We start from the raw sequence: 21,782 nt of genomic DNA, 5'->3' as shown, positions 1-21,782 counted from the left end.
TGATAGACTTCAGTATTTTTAAACTATCCAGTATAAGAAGAGATGAGAAAATAAAATATTCGATTAATCACCTGGCTTCATGCTGGCATTAACAGGTCTGGCAGCTGCCGCAGCCATCTGCTCTCGTCGTGGATCTTGGTAACTCATTTTACTAATGAATTCAATTGCTGCTTCTATACTTCTGTTGTTTGTTTTCTGAAGAGCTTGTATAACCATATCCTGATATGAAGTTTAAAAAAAAGAAACAAAATTTAAATCTTATAAGTAACACAAGGGAAACAACACTATGAGTTCCACTAGAGAAATCCACAATTATGAAGAACAGGACCCCAAACCATAATATTAATGTTTTGTTTGTAGCTACTAAAAACCTCATACAAAATCTCAACTTAAACAGGCCGGGCGCAGTGGCTCAAGCACTGCGTAATCCCAGCACTCTGGGAGGCCGAGGTGGGCAGATCACTTAAGACCAGGAGTTTGAGACAAGCCTGGCCAACATGGTGAAACCCAATCTCTGCAAAAAAAATAAAAAATTAGCCAGGCGTGTGGGCACATGCTTGTAATTCCAGCTACTCAGTAGGTTAGACATGAGAATTGTTTGAATCCAGGAAGTGGCGGTTACAGTGAGCTAAGATGACCACTGCACTCCAGTCTGGGCAACAGAGCGAGATGCTGTCCTGAAAAAAAAAAAAAGAAAAGAAAAGAAAAGAAAAGAAAATCCTCAAATCTTCCAAATGTTTCTTTTTTTTTGTCTTCAAATGTTTCTTTAGCATTTTCACCTTTATGTAACATATTTCTATTTCCTCCTGGGATGAAAAAGTTTAAATTTTTTAAATTTTTATTTTTTTTCAACATACCATTGTTGGCTTGAATTAGGATTAACTCTTTTGGGTACAATCATAGCAACATGATTTTGATCATTTCTAATTCTTATATAACAATCACAAACAATCAGATTGTTAAAAAGGTAGCAATCAAAATATCAGAAACTACTTGTTTGGCCTGGGCGTTGTGGCTCACACCTGTAATCCCAGCACTTTGGGAGGCTGAGGCAGATGGATCACCTGAGGTCAGGAGTTCAAGACCAGCCTGATCAACATGGTGAAACCCTGGCTCTACTAAAAATACAAAATTAGCCGAGCATGGTGGTGCATGTCTATAATCCCAGCTATCTGGGAGGCTGAGGGAGGAGAACCCAGGAGGTGGAGGTTGCAGTGAGTCGAGATCATGTCATTGCATTTCAGCCTGACAAGAGTGAAACTCCATCTCAAAAAAAAAAAACCACAACTTTTTTTGTTATCATTGAAGTATTTTATTAAGCATATTGCCATTGTATATAGTAGTTCTGGTTCTTATCCTCTTGGAGATTACATTTTCAGAGAACTATATTACAGGGATGTAAACATAAGACAAAAGAAGATACTTAGACTGTATATGATTAGGTGATGAAGACTTTAGGACACTATATAGTATGATAAAAATAACAGAGGATTTGGAATCAGACAGATGTGGGTTTGAGTTCTAGCAGCTCTGTAAAGTAGCGTGACACTTGGCAAGTTATTTCACATTTCAGAGGCTCAGTTTCTTTGCCTGTAATAGGCTCGCAGAGTTGATGTAAGGATTAAGTAAGAAAACATGTAACGGCCGGGCGCGGTGGCTCAAGCCTGTAATCCCAGCACTTTGGGAGGCCGAGGCGGGTGGATCACGAGGTCAAGAGATCGAGACCATCCTGGTCAACATGGTGAAACCCCGTCTCTACTAAAACTATAAAAAATTAGCTGGGCATGGTGGCACGTGCCTGTAATCCCAGCTACTCAGGAGGCTGAGGCAGGAGAACTGCCTGAACCCAGGAGGCGGAGGTTGCGGTGAGCCGAGATCGCGCCATTGCACTCCAGCCTGGGTAACAAGAGCGAAACTCCGTCTCAAAAAAAAAAAAAAAAAAAAAAGAAAACATGTAAAGCACCAACCACAGTGCCTGGAGCTAAAATGCTGGCTACTCTCTTCCACTCCTTGAACTTTATGTTTTATGTAAACATAAATCATTCACTACCATGCAGAAAGTATGCTGACATGCATTTTTCAAGAGGGAGACAACTACTTACTTGTCCTAGAAGATTCAGTATTTCAAATGACATTTTTAAATGAGAAATGACTTAGTAAGACTGTTGGGTGAACAGGCTACTGACAGATGATCCTCCTATGTGAAATGATTAGAGAAGAATGTGAGACCAACCAAAGAAAGGATGAGGTAAGAACTTATTGCTTACCTAAGGTCCCTTCTCCCTTTCTTGGAAAAAGTTACTGATTTTGTTGGAAGAAGCAAGGGTTGCCATAAAACTTTTGCCATGCCTGCCTGATCCAGATACTGGTCCTTCCTAGATCCTGTTTCCTAGGCAACAGATATGGTACCTGTGCTACAGCATGTTGCCACCAAGAAGTAAAATTCAAAGGACTCATAAGAGTCCTAAGCTCTGAAATCTTTAAGACACTGACCTAATGTTTAATTATATAAACTGAATCACTATCTTGCTTAAAGCATTATTATTTGGATTTTTGTTAAAATCAAATATGTGCACATGTAAAATAATAAAAATCACCCAAGTTAAAATTCATCAATGAGTGTTTAATTTTAAAACTGGTTAAAGTCAAGTGAACTGTATATGTATTTACGCTATTATTACATAGCAGTAACACCTCAGTTGGTAAGAAAATTAGCATCCATTACCCTTTACCAATATTGTGGGAATCATTTTTCTTTTTTTCTTTTTGAGACAGAGCCTCGATGTCGCCCGGGCTGGGGTGCAGTGGCATGATCTCAGCTCACTGCAATCTCTGCCTCTTGGGTTCAAGTGGTTCTCTTACCTTAGCCTCCTGAGAAGCTGGAATTACAGGCACCCGTTACCATGCCTGGCTAATTTACATACTTTTTTATTAAATATATAAAAGGTTTTGTCATGTTGGCCAGGTTGGTCTCGAACTCCTGACCTCAAGTGATCCACCCAACTTGGCCTCCTGAAGAGCTGGGATTACAGGTGTGAGCCACTGCGCCTGGCCCATACTCTTGTTAAATGCACTGGAATTTCAGCCTTGTGATTTTGGTGATTACTATGCTAACATTTATGTTTGAATATTTACTGCTGTGTTTTAAACTATTTTTTACATCTGTAAAAACATCAATCAAGCTTTCATCAAGTTGAGGTGTTAGTGCCAGTGTGAAAAACGGCATGCTCAAATCACTAACTTTGGAATGGTAGTCTTTTTTTTTTTTTTTTCCCATTAGAGACAGGGTCTCACTCTGTTGCCCAGGCTGGAATGCAGTGGTACAACCATAACTCATTGCAGCCTTCATCTCCTGGGTTTGAGTGATCCACCCACCTCAGCCTCCTGAGTAGCTGGGTACTACCAACATATGCCACCACACCTGGCTAATTAAAAAATTTTTTTTGTAGGAACAGGGTCTCACTATGTTCCCCAGGCTGGACTTGAACTCCTGGGCTCAAGCAATCCTCCTGCCTTGGCATCCCAGAGCACTGGAATTACAAGTGTGTGAGCTACCACAACCCAGCTAGAAGTCTTTTTTGAGACAGAGTCTCGTTCTACTGCCCAGGCTAGAGTGCACTGGCGCGATCTCAGCTCATTGCAACCTCTGCCTCCCAGGTTCAAGCAATTATCCTACCTCAGCCACCCAAGTAGCTAGGACTACACACATGTGCCACCAGGCCTGGCTAATTTTTTTTTTTTTGTATTTTTTATACAAATATTTTTTGTACTTTTTTGTACAAATTTCACCATGTTGGTCAGGCTGGTCTCGAACACGGGGCCTCAAGTGATCCACCTGCCTTGAACTTCCAAAGTGCTGGGATACAGGCGTGAGCCATTGCGCCTGGCCAGAAGTCTTATGTGATAAGAAAATATGTCCACATAATTACGCTTTTGGTTTTCATGCTTATAAGCAAAAATATACCCCAGTGATTGTATTATGTGCTCCAAGAACGCATCAATCCTATTTAACATTTATTCCTATTAGAAAATTAATCTTGAAATATTTGAGCTTTTAATTTTACAGGGTCATCAGAAACATATTATCAAAAAAAATAAAGGCACTATCTTGAACTTGGCATAGCTAATAAAAGGAGTAGGTTAGGGTTTCTGAAATGATAAAAAAGAATGAAGTGAAAACTAGATAACAATTTTGAAATACCAAGTTAGGATCTTGAACCAGATAAACTCTACAATATCATGGGATGCTACCAGAATGAGTGATTCAAGGAAGTACAAGTAGACTGCCAGATTCTTTATATCACCATTGGTATAAATAACACCATACTTCATTATTTGGACAAATGAGGAATGGTAAATGTCTAAATACTTTCATAAAGCAATCTTGTGACAATTTGAAATGTGTAATTATAATAAAGCTAACATATTATTTGTGTAGTAGAACTTTAATGAAAAAAAAGCACAAGCATATCTTTGCAATACAAACCAATTATTGTTATCATTACCAATAAAGACTAGAGCATTGACCAATGCCTTAGAATTCTTAAAACTGTCTTTATTAGAAAGAACTTTTAGGCCAGGCGTGGTGTCTCACGCCTGTAATCCCAGCACTTTGGGAGGTCGAGGCAGGTGGATCACGAGGTCAAGAGATCGAGGCCATCCTGGCCAACATGGTGAAACCTCATCACTACTAAAAATACAAAAATTAGCTGGGCATGGTGGTGCACACCTGTAGTCCCAGCTACTCGTAAGGCTGAGGCAGGAGAATCGCTTGAAGCTGGGAGGTAGAGGTTACAGTAAGCCAAGATCATGCCACTGCACTCCAGCCTAGGCGACAGAGCAAGACTGTGTCTCAAAAAGAAAAAAAAAGAAAAGAAAACTTTTAATTACCTTAAAGGTATGGGCCACATCTGGTACAACTTGCTATACTGACTGTTGCGTGAGGTGCACACATAATAAGAGCTCCCTAAGTACATGTTACTGGGTGACTAAACTGACATAACATATGACCACTAGGGGCTTTTACAGCTATGTGATTTCATAACTTCTCTTTGCTCAGCAAATGTAAGGAAAAAATAAGATCGATAATTATTCTTTGCCTTTTGGCTAAGGGATTAGGAAGAAAGTGCTGGGACAATCTCCACTCAAGCCATTTCTTTAATCCTCTAAATACTAACCAGAAAAACATTATCCCATGTCTTTCCCTCCTCTTCCTCTCTCTATTTCCGGGTTTAAATTCAGTATTTTTAGAACACTTAAGTATAAAAATAATAGAAAATAATATTAATCAAATAGGTAAATAGAATGTGCCAGAAATAATTTTTCTTCCCTTATAGTTTAGTTGTAAATCTCCCTTTTTAAATCTTTTGCTATAATGCATACATAGGTTCTTACTTTTTTTCTTTTTTTTTTTTTAGACGGAGTCTTGCTCTGTTGCCAGGGTGAAGTACAGTGGCGCAATCTTGGCTCACTGCAACCTCCACCTCCTGGGTTCAAGTGATTCTTCCGCCTCAGCCTCCCAAGTAGTTGGGACCACAGGCACGTGCCACCACGCCCAGCTAATTTTTGTATTTTTAGTAGAGATGGGGTTTCACCATGTTGGCCAGGGTGGTCTCTATCTCTTGACCTCGTGATCCGCCCACCTTGGCCTCTCAAAGTGCTGGGATTACAGGCGTGAGCCACTGTGCCTGGTCAGGTTCTCACTTTTTAAATTAAATACAGAAATATATGGAAATTTGGTCACACACACACACACAAAAAAAAAACCCATATAAAAACAGTGAAGGAGTTTTAAGGGTAGTTATCTTTATATAGTGAAGCTAAATGTAATTTTCAGTTTCTTCTTTATACTTTTAAATTATTAAGAGAAAATAGGTAATATTTTTTACAATCAGGAAAACATGTTACTGTAATTGTGAAAAATGTAATTAACTATTTTTTTGAGATGGAGTGTCCCTCTTATCGCCCAGGCTGAAGTGCAATGGCGTGATTTCAGCTCACTGCAACCTCTGCCTCTTGGAGGCAGAGTCATTCTCCTGCCTCAGCCTCCCAAGTAGGTAGGATTACAGGCATGCACCACCATGCCCAGCAAATTTTGTATTTTTAGTAGAGATGGGGTTTCACCATGTTGATCAGAGTGATCTCAAACTTCTGACCTCAGGTGATCTGCTCTCCTCAGCCTCCCAGAGGGCTGGGATTATAGGTGTGAGCCACTGCGCCCGGCCTAACTTTTGATTATTCACATTTAATTACATTTTACATTGCCAATATTTATCTAAAATGGCTCCTGACATCTAAAATATTCATGCTCACAAGGTATGTTACCGTAAGAAACAACTTTCATTGATAATCTAAAATCATTAAATATATGGATAATGAAAAAATTTCAAAATGAATTCTGAAGATAAATATTAAAGACTTGGCATAGTTAGTCTGAAGTGAAATTTTGTTAGTTTTTGTAAATTTAAGATTTGGGCCTGAGAACACAACTGCTTACACAAACCCATAACCATAATTCTTTCTCCCTACTATGAAGTTAAATTTCATATTCTCGGAACTATCATTTCCCCAACAGACACTTAGTTCACCATTGTATTTCACACAAACAGATGTCTTTCCCCTACCCTCACCTGTGGCTTTCTTCAACTGCACTTCCATTCTGACTTCATGACCTGGCCTTTTAAATTCCAGAAACTCCAGAATTTAGTGATACATATCACAGAAGAAACTAAGGAAATAACAATTATTTTGTTATAATAATTAATGGAATTATAAACATAACATTCTTTCCTGATAGAATATGTAAATTTGTATACACGGTTAAATTCTCTTAAAGGAAACATTTTGGCATGTTTTCACCCCAAAAATGTTATGTAGCACAAGGTAAGAAGAATCCATTGTCTTTAAAAGTTCTTACCTCATCAAATCCAGCAGCTTGTAAGTCTTGAAGCATTTGTGGATTAACTTCTGAAGTACTACGAGAATTTGTTTCATTTGCAAATGGAAGCAGAGAATTTCGAATTTCCTGCAAGGCTTTATGATGTGTCCCAAATTTGGGTGGATTTCTGACTTGTCGAGGATCTTCAGTTGACATTTTACTCATGTTATGCTCAGCCTTAGCAGCATCTGATGGTTTAGATAAATTCCTAAGGGATTCCCGAATTTCTTGTAACATTTGCCGGCTACTGCCAGTATAGTTACTGGCAGGAAAGGTCTTAGGCCTCATTTGTCTATATCCTTCTGGCTTTTCACTCCTCTTCATGAAAACATCTATATGTGTAGCCCACACGAAAGACTTCTTTATTTGATAGATCCAGAGCTTTCTTCTGAGCAAAAGTGAAAATGATCCTTCAAGGAAGTCCCCAGGACTATTAAAATTCTTTACAATATAAATAATTAACTCTATAAAAGAAAGAAAGAAAGGAAAGCTATAAAGTGATTAATAAAGCGTATTAGAGGAAAAGTCCATTGACACAGGGGTTAAGAGATTCAGGTTATAGTTCTGACTCCATTAAGGATTATTCCGGGATCAGAACAAGTTACTTATCTCTCCATGCCTACTTCCTAGCCTATAACATAGATTTACTTAAGTAGTAGCTATGACAATTAAAAAAAAAAAAAAAGAGTTCTTTAGTAAACATATAACGCATATATACAAATGCAAGAGATATTAAGGGAACAATAAAATAGGTAACCTCTCATTACCAACTTCACCTAGTGGATCGAATTTTAAATTTTACAGATCAGACTTCAATATTTCTTTAGAAGGGTACTGTTGCTTTAATTTTTTTTTTTTGAGACAGAATCTTGTTCTGTCACCCAGGCTGGAGTGCAGGAGTGCAGAGGTGCGACCTTGGCTCACTGCAACCTCCGCCTTTCAGATTCAAGTGATTCTCATGCCTCAGCATCCCAAGTAGTTGTGATTACAGGCATGTGCCATCATATCGAGCTAATTTTTTTATTTTTTAGTAGAGATGGGGTTTTACTATGTTGGTGAGGCTGATCTCAAACTCCTGGCCTCAAGTGACCCACCTGCTTTAGCTTCCCAAAGTGCTGGGATTTCAGGCTTGAGCCACTGCTTTAAAAAGATTTTTAAACCACTATTCCAGAAGGCCCCTTTAGGCTTCAAAAACATGCCTGAGTGTATTTCCCAAGCTGTGAACTAGGACTCTGATATGGTTTGGATCTATGTCCCCACCAAATCTCATGTCCAACTGTAGTCTCCAATGTTGAAAGTGGGGCCTGGCGGGAGGTGGTTGGATCTTGCAGATCAATCTCTTGAATGGCTTAGCACCATCCCCTTGGTATTATCCTCACCACTGTGATTAAGTTCTCGTGAGATGTGGTTGTTTAAAAGTGTGCAGCACCTCCCTCCTCACTGTCTCTTGCTCCTGCTATGTAAAACCCCTTGCTCCCACTTTGTCTTCTGCAATAATTTGAAGTTTCTGGAGGCCTCCCCAGAAGCTGAGCAGATACGAGCATTATGCTTTCAGTATAGCCTGCAGAACCATGAGCCAATTAAATCTCTTTTCTTTATAAATTACCTATTCTAAAGTTATTTCTTATTTCTTTATAGCAGTGAGAAAATGAACTAAAATACGCTCTAAAGACAGAAAGCTTATCAGCAATGGGACAGGGAAAGGCTGTCAGGTCAACTTGTCTTATTCCTCAGTTAATGCATGAATGTCTTCTATTCAAGAACAGCCATCTTCTGGCTACGAAGCTGGGTACCAGTGGCTCCCGCCTGTACTCCCAATACTTTGGAGTCCAAGGGAAACATACGGCTTGAGCCCAGGAGTTTGAGACTAGTCTGTGCAACACAGTGAAACCTCATCTCTATGAAAAATTTAAAAATTAACCAACCATGGTGGTGTACACTTGCAGTTGCTACTTAAGAGGTTGAGGCAGGAGGATCACTTGATCCCACATCAAAGTTGTAGTGAGCCATGCCTGCGCCACTGTGCTCTAGCATGGGTAATAGAGACATACCCTGTCTCAAAAAAAAAAAAAAAAAAAAAAAAAGGCTGCTTAAATGTCCCCCACTGATAGGAAAATCACTAACACATGAAAGTCATTCAATTTGTGTTCTGCAATAATTGTTAGAAATGTTTTCTTTGTATGGAGCATTATGAAATCTCACTCAGTGCCTAATAAGAGCCTGTTATGGGCCAGTGCTCGATGCTTTTGCCTAACCCTTTTATGCAGCCTTCCAAAAAGTTCTGTGAGCTAGGTTTGTTATCTCTACTTTGTAGACATAAAAACTGAAGTTCAGAGAGTTTGGGTAAAATAGTGTGTAAGTAGTACTGCTGGTTTTTGAAACTATTATTATCATCTATAGGAAGTCTATTTCTAATCTAATTAAATGTAATTACCATTCATGTTACATAAAGATATCTATAGATAGACATATAAACATTGCCTTTCTGTCATTTAGGTATCAGCACTGTTACCTCCTAAATGAGTTTTCCTTGGTCACTTAATTATCCTGTTTTATTTTCTTGACAGTACTTGTCACTATCTAAAATGATCTTACCTGTTTACTTGTTAAAGTAAACAGGTAAGATCAAGAAACTTGTCCATTTCCCCTCACTGAAACAAAAGCATCATGAAAGAAGAGGGCCTTGTTTGTCTTGTAACTGCTGTCCATCCACCATCTATAACAGGATGTGACACATAGTGGGTGCTTAATAAATACACATTGAACAAATAAAATAAATATGTGTCTCCTAAACATCCCTAGTTCCTTTTACTGCTCCCTAATTCTAGTCATGGTCTTCTGGATACATTCTAATTTGTCAAAATCCTGTGAGTACTAGAAAACCACAGCACTTATAATGAAAAAACAACAAAAAATGAGATTGAAGTACTTGTTCAGGGGCTGGGGATGGTGGCTCAGGCCTATAAGCACAGCACTTTGCGAGGCCAAGGAGAGGACTGCTTGATCTCAGGAGTTTAAGACCATCCTGAGGAACATAGGGAGTCTACGTCTATATTAAAACAACAACAAAACAACAACAAAAAAGAACAACTTGTTCTGTTAAATTAGTAGCAATGTGGACTTTGCCATTTAATTCTCTGAAACTGACTCCTGAGACATAAAGCGGTTATCAACATCTACTTTATAAATTGAACTAGGATTAAGAGGAACAATGCAACACAAGTAAAGGAATATACATACACTCAAGTATGTGAAGATGTACGCTGCTCCTTACAACATCATTTATAACAGCAAAAGTTGAAACCAGTCTAGATGTTTAATCAGTGGAAGATTGTTCAAGTAATTCATAGTACATTTATATAATATACATCTAAGTCAAAAAGAATGATGTTCTATACAATGTACAGACATAAACAGATACCCAAGTGTATCCTAAGCAAAAAAAGCAAATTCACCATACAGTATATAAAACTAACTTATTTTCTGTTCTAAAATTAGATTATGATGACTTATTGCTCTGTAAATATGGTTAAAAAAACCACTTTAAATGGGTAAACTTAGGGATTTTGTTTTGTTTTGTTTTGTTTTGTTTTTTTAAGACAGGGTCTCATTCTGTTGCCCAGGCTGGAGTACAGTGGTGTGATCACAGCTCACTGCAGCCTCAACTTCCTGTGCTCATGTGACCCTCCTGTTTCAGCCTCCTGAGTAGCTGGGAATGCAGGCACATGCCACCCTGCCCAACTGATTTGTTAATTTTTTGTAAAACAGAGTCTCCCTATCTTGCCCAGGCTGGTCTTGAACTTCTGGGTTCAAGTGCTCAGGTAAGCCTCCTGCCTCAACCTCCCAAAGTGCTGGGATGATAGGCATGAGCCACCCCCACCTAGCCTGAGTAAATTTTATAGTATGCAAATTATATGTTAATAGAGCTGTTAAAAATATACTCACTTTAAATTCTTAAAAATTTATATTTATAGAAATTAATTATACACACACACATATATTTGCAGCAGGCCTGAGACAGGACAAAGCCCTGTAGCAACCACTAGAGGTAGTTTCCTGATGACTTCACCTCATAAATCAGTAATCTCATGGTACAATTGCTAAATTAGTTACAAATCAATCACAAGCAGCTCACGTTTCTCTACTTTAAAAAAAAATAAGCTTTTTCATTGTCTGAAAATTATACATATTCTGTCTATAACATAATAATACATGAGTAATTATTTCATAAATGAAATTAGGATGGACATACCTTGTGCTTTTATGAAGGAAGCTGGTCCCTAAAGCATTTTCTTTTCTAAGCTTTCCCAAAAATATTAACTTAACAGCTTACTAACACATTTTTCTAGGCTTAACATTTAGCTCACCAGTCTAACGTTTACAGAATTCACTTCTGGCCCTTTCTAAAAGTAAAGATTCTTTCTTTCTTTCTTTTTTTTTTTTTTTTAAAGATGGGGTTTCACCATGCAGGCTGGTCTTGAACTCTTGACCTCAGGTGATCCACCCACTTCAGCCTCCCAAAGTGCTAGGATTACAGGCATGAGCCACGGTGCCCGGCACATGAAGATACTCTCTATATCAGGTCTTCTTAAATCTACTATTTCCCCATGATCAAGGATTAACATTGTTGTGGAATCCTACATGTCAGTTCTCTAAGTATCTGGGTTGCGATTCATTTATAGGATCTAGGTATTCTTTTAATATTACTTATTTTGGGTTTAAACTGCAAGTTAATCATCCTTTTATTGTTATTGTTATTTTACCATTTCCAAGATCATTCTGAGAGAGAGAAAACAAAAAGAAACATAATTTTGCTTCTGTCAAAATATTTGCTTCCATTTCCCTATAATGGGACCTGGTCACCAGCAGGTAGTGCAAAAATATTTGAACTTAGATATGCAGGTAACTTGCCCCTTCTTTCTGCTGTTAAGAAAATATAGCATGAATCCTTATTGAAAAATTCAAGGATTTATATAAATATATACAGTAGAATAAAGTAGATGTCCCTCATAATTCACCTTCCTCATGAGTAAGAATCACTGTAGTGGGATGAATAACGGTCTCTTAAAAGATATTCCTTAGCCAGGCACAGTGGCTCATGCCTGTAATCCTAGCACTTTGGGAGGCCAAGGCGGGTGGATCACCTGAGGTCGGGAGTTCAAGGTCAGCCTGACCAATATGGAGAAACCCCATCTCTACTAAAAATACAAAATTAGCCAGGCATGGTGGCACATGCCTATAATCCCAGCTACTAGGGAGGCTGAGGCAGGAGAATCATTTGAACTGGGGAGGTGAAGGTTGTGGTGAGCCGAGATCGCGCCATTGCACTCCAGCCTGGGCAACCAGAGCAAAACTCCATCTAAATTATGTATATATATTCCTGTCTTGAACCTGTAATCCCATCACTTTGGGAGTCCAAAGTAGGAGGATCGATCAAGCTCAGAAGTTCGATATCAGCATGAGTGGGCAACATGGCAAAACCCCGTCTCTACAAATAACACAAAAAATGAGCCAAGTGTGGCAGTGTGAGTGCCTGTAGTCACAGCTGTTCTGGAGACTGAGGTGGGGGAATCGCTTGAGCCCAGGAGGTGGAGGCTACAGTGAGCCATGACTGTAGCACTGCACTCCAGCCTAGGACACAGAGATCCTGTCTCAAAAAAAAAATAAGATATTCCCCCTTCTAATCTTCTCTCGAACTTGGGATGTTGCAGATGTGATTAAGTCAATGATTTTGAGATTACAGGATTGTCATGGATTAATAGGGTAAGTCCCACATGCAATTACAAGTGTCCTTTTGAGAGACAGAAGGAGATTTGATTCACATAGAAAAAGGGAGGAGGCAATGTGATGATGAAGGCAGAGACTGAAGGGATGAGGCCAGAAGCCAAGGATGTCAGCAGCCAACAGAAGCTGGAAGTGGCAAGAGACAGCTTCTCTCCTAGAGCCTCTGGAAGGAAAGTGGCTTTGCTAATGCCTTGATTTTAGACTTCTGGCCTCCAGAACTATGAGAGGATAAATTTATGTTGTTTTAAGCCATCAGGTTTATAGTGATTTGTTACATAAGACACAGGAAACAGACACAACAATAATCACTATTAATACTGAATAATCTTTTTTTTTTTTTTTTTTTTTGAGACGGAGTTTCGCTCTCGTTACCCAGGCTAGAGTGCAATGGTGCGATCTCGGCTCACCGCAGCCTCCGCCTCCTGGGTTCAGGCAATTCTCCTGCCTCAGCCTCCTGAGTAGCTGGGATTACAGGCACGTGCCACCATGCCCAGCTGATTTTTTGTATTTTTAGTAGAGACGGGGTTTCACCAAGTTGACCAGGATGGTCTCGATCTCTTGACCTTGTGATCCACCCGCCTCGGCCTCCCAAAGTGCTGGGATTACAGGCGTGAGCCACCGCGCACGGCCCAATACTGAATATTAACATATACTACTATTAACCAAAATGGGATCATAATACACAAAATTGGACATCTCATTTTTTCACATAATCATGGGCAATTACAAGAAGACAATGGGGGTCTAGGGTTTATGCTTATAATCCCAATACTTTGGAAAGCCCAGGTGGGAGGTTCACTTGAGGCAAGGAGTTCAAGACAAGAAGAGAATGTATTGTTGCCCAAATTTACCTTACCTTACTTTTTCTCCCATAATACTTCATGAGATTCACATTCCAGCCAGTATATGTTAGGAAATGCTGGACCAGAGAGATTCATTCTAGTCCTCTATTCTATAACTGTACTCTGAAATAACTCCTAACACTGAGTGCACAAAGGTCAGAGAAAGGACTGAGTTCTGGTATATGTGTAAACAATGTGTTGTAGGTTTAAATAACTGAAAACTTACTTTAAGCATATCTCTATCATCTACCTGTTGAAAATACTTGTGGATAAAATAAATAATGTCTGGAATTTATTTCAAAATAATTTGGTTGTGTGCTGAAGGGGATGGGGATATAAATGAGACAAAAGTTGTCATTTGTTGAAGACTGTTGTAGCTGAGTAATGGGTATATGAGGGTTCACTGTACTAGTCTCTTTCTTCTTCTTCTTTGTTTTGGAGAGATAAGGTCTCACCATGTTGCACAGGCTGGTCTTGAACTCCCGGCATCAAGCAATCCTACTGCCTTGGCCTTTCTCTTTACTTTTGTGTACTCTTGAAGTTTTCCAAAATAGAGAGTTGAAAAAGAAAAAAAGGAAAGGAAACGACTGGATCCTAGAACGGTTCTGCTACAAATTCTTATTTAAATATACGCACTTAAAATACATGGGATTTATTTTAAAGAAACTATTGTTTCCATCAAATGATATCACTTCATTTATCAAGGGAAATAAGAGAAGAATTACATTTGAACATTCAATTTTAACTGTAAGATGATCTATATCTTCTGATGTCAAAAACACTGAAATGGAGGAATTATGTATATCTTTAGCCAATTGATTTTGGTAAATATATTATGGCAGAGACTATATTCACATGCCTCCATTTCCCAGATTAGCTCTGGTCAAAGCTGGGTGAGCAGATGTGCCATATCTCAATTCTGGACTGAGGCAGTTAGAATTCACTTTGCTTTGGTTTTCCTGCTTCAATGACAATGTAGGTTACATTTTGAGATGGTGGCTTCACAACATGGAAGGAAGATGGATCACTAAGCTACTGGATGGAGAGCCCCTACTGACTCCCACTGAACTGTGTGCAAGAGAAACATTTCTGTTGTGTTAAGCCATTGATATTTTGGGGTTTGTTACCACAAAACAGTCTAATAATATTGTGGAAATAGACAAAGACTGCCCAAATGGAAACAAGCAGAGGCTATGTAATCAGATCTGACTATATAAGTAGGGAATCAGCCACTATCAATTTGCACTTGGCAAAGATTCAAAGGCAAGCAGGGGAGTAGGAAATCTTTACACTAAAAAAAAGGGGAAGACTTCAGGTATGCTCTGATTGTAGGTTGCTGGCATGGGAAACTGAAGGTGGGCTAACTGGTACAAACCAAAAATAAAATGCTAAGTCAAGCCTCCTCTCAGCCAACAGCATTCGAAAATTAACCTGAAAATTAACCTGAAAAACTAGTTCCGGCCATGATGGGAAGAGGGGTTTGGCCATGCCCCATTATTCCCTCCTCCCTTTTGGAATTCTGGCACAGCTGACCAGCATTAACATTAAAACAAATCTTAAGACTGACAAAACACTCTTTGTAGCAATAGGATACCCAATTCCAGCCTGACTCTAGCATAGTATCACATGACAGGTGGCAGGCCCTTAAAGAAATCTAAGTATTTGACCCCAAATTATGTTTCTTTGCCATATCTTGAAACTGTCCTGCAAAACTGTCTCTTGTGGGGAAAATCTACATTCCGAAGACAATTCCCTTCCTTTCTCAGGCCTTTTGCCTGATTCAGGAGAGAATCAAACCTGATAAGAAACATTTATAGTGTATTATCTCTGAAGCCTGCTACCTAGAGACTTCCTTTACATAACGGGAACCTTGGTCTCCACAAGTCCGAACTCAGACATTCCCTCCTATTGATTCTGTCTGCATAATGGGAACCCTAGTCTCCATAATCCCTTATCTTTTTTTTTGAGAGTCTCGCTCTGTTGCCCAGGCTGCAGTGTAGTGGCATGATCTTGGCTCACCACAACCTCTGCCTCCCAGGTTCAGGTGAATTCTCCTGTTTCAGCCTCCTGAGTAGCTGGGACTATAGGCATGTGCCACCATGTCCAGTTAATTATTATATTTTTAGTAGAGACAGGGTTTCACTATGTTGGCCAGGCTGCTCTCAAACTACTGACCTCATAATCTGCCTGCCTCAGCCTCCCAAAGTGCTGGGATTTACAGGTGTGAGCCACTGTGACTAGCCAAAACCCCTTATCTTAACCTAGATCCTCCCTTCTATTGATTCTAGGTGTTTAGACAGTAACAACTCAACCAACTGACAATCAGAAAATCTTTAAATCTACCTATGATCCGGAAGCCATCCACTTCAAGTTGTCTTGCCAATCTTACATATACTGATTGATGTCTATGTCTCCCTAAAATGTATAAAACCAAGCTGTAGTCTGACCACCTTGGACACATGTTCTCAGGAGCTTCTGAGGACTGTGTCATGGGGCAATGGTCGCTCATATTTGGCTCAGAGTAGATCTCTTAAAATATTTTACAGAGTTTGAATCTTCATTGACACTGGAAGTGGGATAGCCTATGTGGCTGGTTGGGGAAGCATATTTAGCTCTCTCTGGGTCATCCCAAATTGGAATTAGGTACAAAGATTAAGGAAGCTGGTAGTTACTGACCAAGTTCTGACAGTTTGGGCCTATTGCTACAGAGGTCATGGGTCAGAGTTCTAGTTTCATATATGATCTGGCCATTGTCCATCTGTAGATTCAGTCTTTCATTATTCTAATACAGAAACTGGTACCTAGAAGTGAGGTGCTGCTGCAATAAAAACCTATGCAGCACTGCCTTAGTGATACTGCCTTAATGGTCAGGCTGAGGGCTGAGAGGAAACAGATACCAGAAGCTGGAAAGATGGAGGATCATGTTTTATAGAGGCAAAATATTTGGTAAGGCTGTTACCTATAATAACTTTTCATACAACTACAAGGTCAGTGAGCATACAAAGAGGCTACTGACCTTGCAATCTTATTAAAAAAAAAAAGTTTGGAAAAGAGGATTTTGGAAGCAAATATTGACTACTATTGTATATTTGGCAAAGTATTATAAGCAAATGATGAGCTCAAGAAAGAAGCAGCAGATTTCAAAGAAAAATAGAAGGGAATAGAAAATGTTCAGAAATTTAAACTCTCAAAGGATTGGAAAAGCAACTTGCACCTAGACCTGTAGAGGCAGGATTAAAAGACTGAGTACAGATACCCACTGAAAACTCTTAGCTAACTACTACTTCAGGGGTAAAGAACACCTTAAGGATGTAGCCTTCCCGTCTAACCTAATGAGTAAGACTAGCCTCAAATAACCAAATGAGTAATAATCCATCTCAAAAAAAAAAAAATTTTTTTTCTTAAATCATCTGAAGTTCAGACTAAAAAACTCTGTCTATTCAAAATTTAAAACCCTTTGGGCCGGGCGCGGTGGCTCAAGCCTGTAATCCCAGCACTTTGGGAGGCCGAGGCGGGTGGATCACGAGGTCAAGAGATCGAGACCATCCTGGTCAACATGGTGAAAACCCGTCTCTACTAAAAATACAAAAAATTAGCTGGGCATGGTGGCACGTGCCTGTAATCCCAGCTACTCAGGAGGCTGAGGCAGGAGAATTGCCTGAACCCAGGAGGCGGAGGCTGCGGTGAGCCGAGATCGCGCCATTGCACTCCAGCCTGGGTAACAAGAGCGAGACTCCGTCTCAAAAAAAAATAAAAAATAAAAAAAATAAAATAAAATAAAATAAAACCCTTTGACCCCCAACTTCTAAGAACAACAAGCTAGTTGAGAAAGATTTGTACTTTCCAAAGGGAGGATACTCATCCAACACACACTTCACAGGTCATGGAAAACAATGAGAGAGTTCCTTCCAAATAAATCAAGGTCCAATCTCCCCTACCTCCAGGACTGGTTGCTTACACAGAATCTGCTGCTTATCTCTCATTATTCTCCTTTTCTAGGAGTAGTGCTTACTGTGGCCTTCCTAGCAGTATTCTATTCTTGTGTACTGTGGTGAGTGAGGGGAAGAGAAAAGGAAGAAAGATAAGAGAGAAAGAGTCACAGTGAGAGAGAGACAGCAAGAGAGCATACAAGTGACACACAGGACACATTACTTCACAGGTCCCTGGAGCAAGAGGAACCATATCTGGACCTGATTACGAGATTTGGACATGGGGACCAAAGGACCTATGAATCTTGCCTCTATCACTGATTAGGGCCCTATTTGTTAGCAAAAGAATAACATAATACCAAGAACATCATTCCACGGTAATAGCTGTCATGTTTCTTTTTATTTTATTTTTAAATAGAAATGAGGGTCTCTCATCTACATTGACGAGGCTGGTCTCAAACTCCTGGCCTTAAGCGATCCTCCCACTTTGGCCTTCCAAAGTGTTGGGATTACAGGTATGAGCCACCATGCCTTGCCAATATCATGTTTGTTTGAGTCTAAGCATGCTGTTCTACATTTTAATATTTCTAAAATTTAGGGCCAGGTGCAGTAGCTCATGCCTGTAATCCCAAAACTTTTAAAGGTTGAAGTGAGTGGATCTCTTGATCCCAGGTGTTTGAGATTAGCCTGGGCAACAAAGTGAGACCCTTTCTCTACAAAAAATAGAAAAAAACAAATAAACAAAAAAACCAGCCAGCTATGTTGGTGTGCACCTGCAGTCCCAGCTACTGGGGAGGCTAAGGCTGCAGTGAGCCGTGACTGTGCTCCAGCCTAACCATCAGAGCAAGACTCTGTCCCACAAAAAATAAATAGAGTATATCTTGAGATCAACGTTAAAAGAAAATTTCCAGGTCCAAAGCAGAGAAGTTCTGGAGTAGCAGTCATTGCACATGCCTAGCTTAGCCATAAATAAAAGGCGAAATCTCCTTGTTACCTCAATTGTATTATTTTCTTTTTTTTTTTGAGACAGAATGTTGCTCTGTGGCCCAGGCTGGAGTGCAGTGGCATGATCTCTGCTCACTGCAACCTTCACCTCCTGGGTTCAAGCAATTCTCCTGCCTCAGCCTCCCAAGCGGCTGGGATTACAGGCACACGCCATTACACACAGCTATTTTTTTTGTATTTTTAGTAGAGATGTTTCACCATCTTTTTTTTTTTTTTCTTTTTTTTTAAAGACGGCGTTTCACTGTGTTGGCCAGGATGATCTCAGTCTTTCTGACCTTGTGATCTGCCCGCCTCAGCCTCCCAAAGTGCTGGGATTACAGGCGTGAGCCACCATGCCCAGCTACTCCATAACTTTCAATGATTTTTAACCTAATGGTTAAAAGTAAGAGCTCTGGAATCAAACTGCCTGGGTATGGCAAATCTCTTCTTTTTTTTTTTTTTTTTTTTTAAAGTTCAGACCCTCATCAAAAATACAAACAACAAACAAGTATCATTGATTAGTTTGTCCAACGTAGGAAAAAAACAGGTACCATCACATAAGATTGGGTTGAATTAAGTTTATCAGGAAGGTACCCTAGCTGGGTGCAGTAGTGCACCTACAGTCCCAGCTTCTTGAGAGGCTGTGGTGGGAGGACTGTTCAAGCCTAGGAGTTGGAACCCAGCACAGGCAACATAGCGAGTCCCCATCTTTTTTTTTAAAAAAAAAAAAAAAAAAAAAGTGACTATGTCATAGCTTTGACCAGATCAGTAATGAGGACAGCAACAATAATATGTGCTGTTTCTTTTTTTAGCAGCATAGTCTCATTTGTATAAACAGCAATATTCAGGAAACTGCATACTGACCTTTTCTTCTGTTCACTTTTATAATTGTGGGATCAAAAGTGAAAAATGCTGAAAAAAGACTGCTGCTTCTACTTGGCGAAAATGTTATTCAATAACTAAATAACTTTTGTGATGTATAACAATCTCCCACTAATACAAATAAAACATCTAAAATAACTAAATAACCCGAGTTAGAACCATTCCAAGACTTATGTATATAGAATAACAAGGACTACCAATAAAAACAAAATAAAAACGACCTACACAATGAAAGCCAGATATTATACATTTAAAATATAGCAAAAAAATTTTTTTACTTGTTTTTGGAGAGCAACAACAAGGCATATTCAGTCAATATTTAGGCATAGAATGTGCCGTTCCAGGAATGGACCATGATCTAGTTTCTTGCAGTAGCAGCCAATGGGACTAACACAATGCTATTTCTTTCACTGTTCAATCAAACTCCTCCACTGCCTTAGGGAATGAACTAACCCATTTTAACGTCAGAGATAAGCTTTGTTTTCGCAGCAGAGAACATGCATTCCAACTATAATGTCCTACCTTTTCTTCCTCATGGAGGAAAATTGATAAAAATCATAAGCTTCATGATCGCTAACATTCAAATCCATTTTCAAAACTGGAGTTATACAGTATTATTTCTGTGCATGAGACTATACTTATTGTTCACAAAATTTATGAATAACTTCTGGAGGATGATATATAAGTCGTATTAACATATGAGTTGACAAACATTAAATTTTGTTCCATTAGAAATTGACAGAGAAGTCAGAATGGGGATTAATTAAGTCATCTGGAAGTCATTCATTGAGCTACAAGCCATTTCAGGTTATAAAAAACGCTGTTCCCTTAATTGTCGTTCCTTCATTTTCTGTATTTATATACACACTCCTACTCCGTAAAGACCTCTCCATCTCTCCCACCACTTCCAACTATGAACAGTAACCTCAAATCACACGAAACTAGACATAAGAGACTCCCAGGATTTCTTCAAGATAAACCCAGGATCAGTGCCCTCTGGGATTCAAAGAACTGTAGCTCTTTCATTGCAATATTCCTTCAGAACCACCTTTCCCATTCCTTCCCTGTGGACACCGCCGACTCGCGTTTTGGGGGTGGGATGGGAGACAGTAGGCGCAAGGCCGCCAGCAAGATAGGCTCTTCCCAGCCAAACGTGCACGTCTCAGGCCGAAATGCCTGGGGCTCTTCCTGCAGCACCGGTGCGGCCAACCCTCGCTTCCCCAGGGCAGGGCTCAGCTCAGGTCAATGCAACCAGCCCAGTCAGGCCGGGAGCGGGCCGCCTCGGCCCGCCAGTCCACGGCAACCTCTGGACCCCCGCCAGCGGGGATGGGCGTGGGCCCCAGCGGCCACCGCCCCGCCAACTCGAGCTCAGGAGGAGAGAGTGAGCCCCACCCGCTACGCCAGCCCCGGACCTACCTGGAGGGGAAAGGAGAGCTCCTGGACAGCGGCCACCGGCCCGAGGGCGGGCGCCTAGGCGGCCGGAGCCCGTCCCAGCAACCCCAAGTATCCCTGGTGGGGCACAGCGGTAGAGACGCCAGAGGGCTGCCGCGGGCCAGTGTAGCCCGTCGCGGGGGTCGCGAGGACCTGACTCTCCCCTTAACACCAGGCCACCGCCGCCGCCGCCATTTTGCCTTCCACTCAATGTCGCCGCCGCCGCACTCCGTTGCAGGTTTCCCGGATGTGGGCATTTCCCGGCGTCGCTTGCGCGGAGGCCGAAGACTGGGGGCTTCTGCCCGCCCGGTAGCAGCTAGGGAGCGCGCTACCTGTGGCCCCTGGGCCTGGTTGCGTCGCCCGCCGCTCAGAGCCTTCGTGAGCGTCGCCCCACGTCGCTCCCGCCTGCCCCTGCCCAGAAGACTCGCCCGCGGCCATGGGTTAAGGCTCTCTCCTGCCCAGCTCACTCGGTTGATTCAATTCTTTTTCCCATTGATCTCTTTGGACCGAGCAGGGATGCGCATTTTACGGAGCTTCGTTCTCGGAAGGGAACAACTGTGAGTTGCTCTGGGAAACCTCGCTGTGGACCTCAAATTCGAGTTTTGGCGCTTTGAAATAAAATTTTCTTCTTGCTTAGCGTTCTTTCCCCGAACAAGTCCATGAGCTTCCAGCATCTGTATTTTCTGAATCAGCCAGATAAGAAGTTTTTGAGCCAGGACCGATTGATTAGCAGAGTTTAGAGATCTTACCTGTCAGCTGCATCCGTAGGAGGTCGTTATTGCCATAATTGGAATAACGGTGACGGTGTGACAAGAGGTTTTACTTCTTGTAAAGTTGAATGGAAAATCTGGGATGGGATCATTGGGTTTGATGTGTAAGGCACTGTCCACACTTTGTGAAGAATGCCTTTGCCAGTGTTTTCAAGTACCTTCTTTTGTAATTTTTCTACTATAGACTACAAAAAAATTAAAGACGTCTTTTTCTGATGTTAAA

At 40.6% G+C, this 21,782-nt stretch overlaps 1 protein-coding gene and 1 pseudogene across 5 annotated transcripts in view; one reads left to right on the top strand and one right to left on the bottom strand.

Annotated features, from left to right (window-relative positions):
* LATS1 (large tumor suppressor kinase 1) overlaps nucleotides 1-21,173 on the bottom strand; it is a 48,878-nt gene extending 27,705 nt beyond the window's left edge. Inside the window, exons 1-4 of one of the 4 annotated variants that reach the window (XM_032274488.1) lie at nucleotides 20,775-20,911; nucleotides 6,917-7,401; nucleotides 2,103-2,197; nucleotides 72-219 (exon numbers count right to left, since the gene is read on the bottom strand). In XM_032274488.1, coding sequence (XP_032130379.1) covers nucleotides 72-219; nucleotides 2,103-2,135 — 181 coding nt within the window. In that variant the 5' untranslated portion in view covers nucleotides 2,136-2,197; nucleotides 6,917-7,401; nucleotides 20,775-20,911. Of the gene's footprint in view, nucleotides 1-71; nucleotides 220-2,102; nucleotides 2,198-6,629; nucleotides 6,729-6,916; nucleotides 7,402-20,774 lie in introns of those variants that run through there. The other 3 variants (XM_032274487.1, XM_032274489.1, XM_032274490.1) reach the window with 3 other exon arrangements.
* LOC116549142 lies at nucleotides 20,413-21,782 on the top strand (annotated as a pseudogene). The gene has a single exon (XR_004267718.1). The product of XR_004267718.1 is annotated as an uncharacterized LOC116549142 (transcript).

Source organism: Sapajus apella, unplaced genomic scaffold, assembly GCF_009761245.1.
Source record: "Sapajus apella isolate SASKATOON/1434 unplaced genomic scaffold, GSC_monkey_1.0 scaffold6, whole genome shotgun sequence".
In the NCBI taxonomy this organism is placed as follows: Eukaryota; Metazoa; Chordata; class Mammalia; order Primates; family Cebidae; genus Sapajus; species Sapajus apella.
Note: the sequence above shows the minus strand (reverse complement) of the source record. Positions and strands in the feature narration are given on the sequence as shown.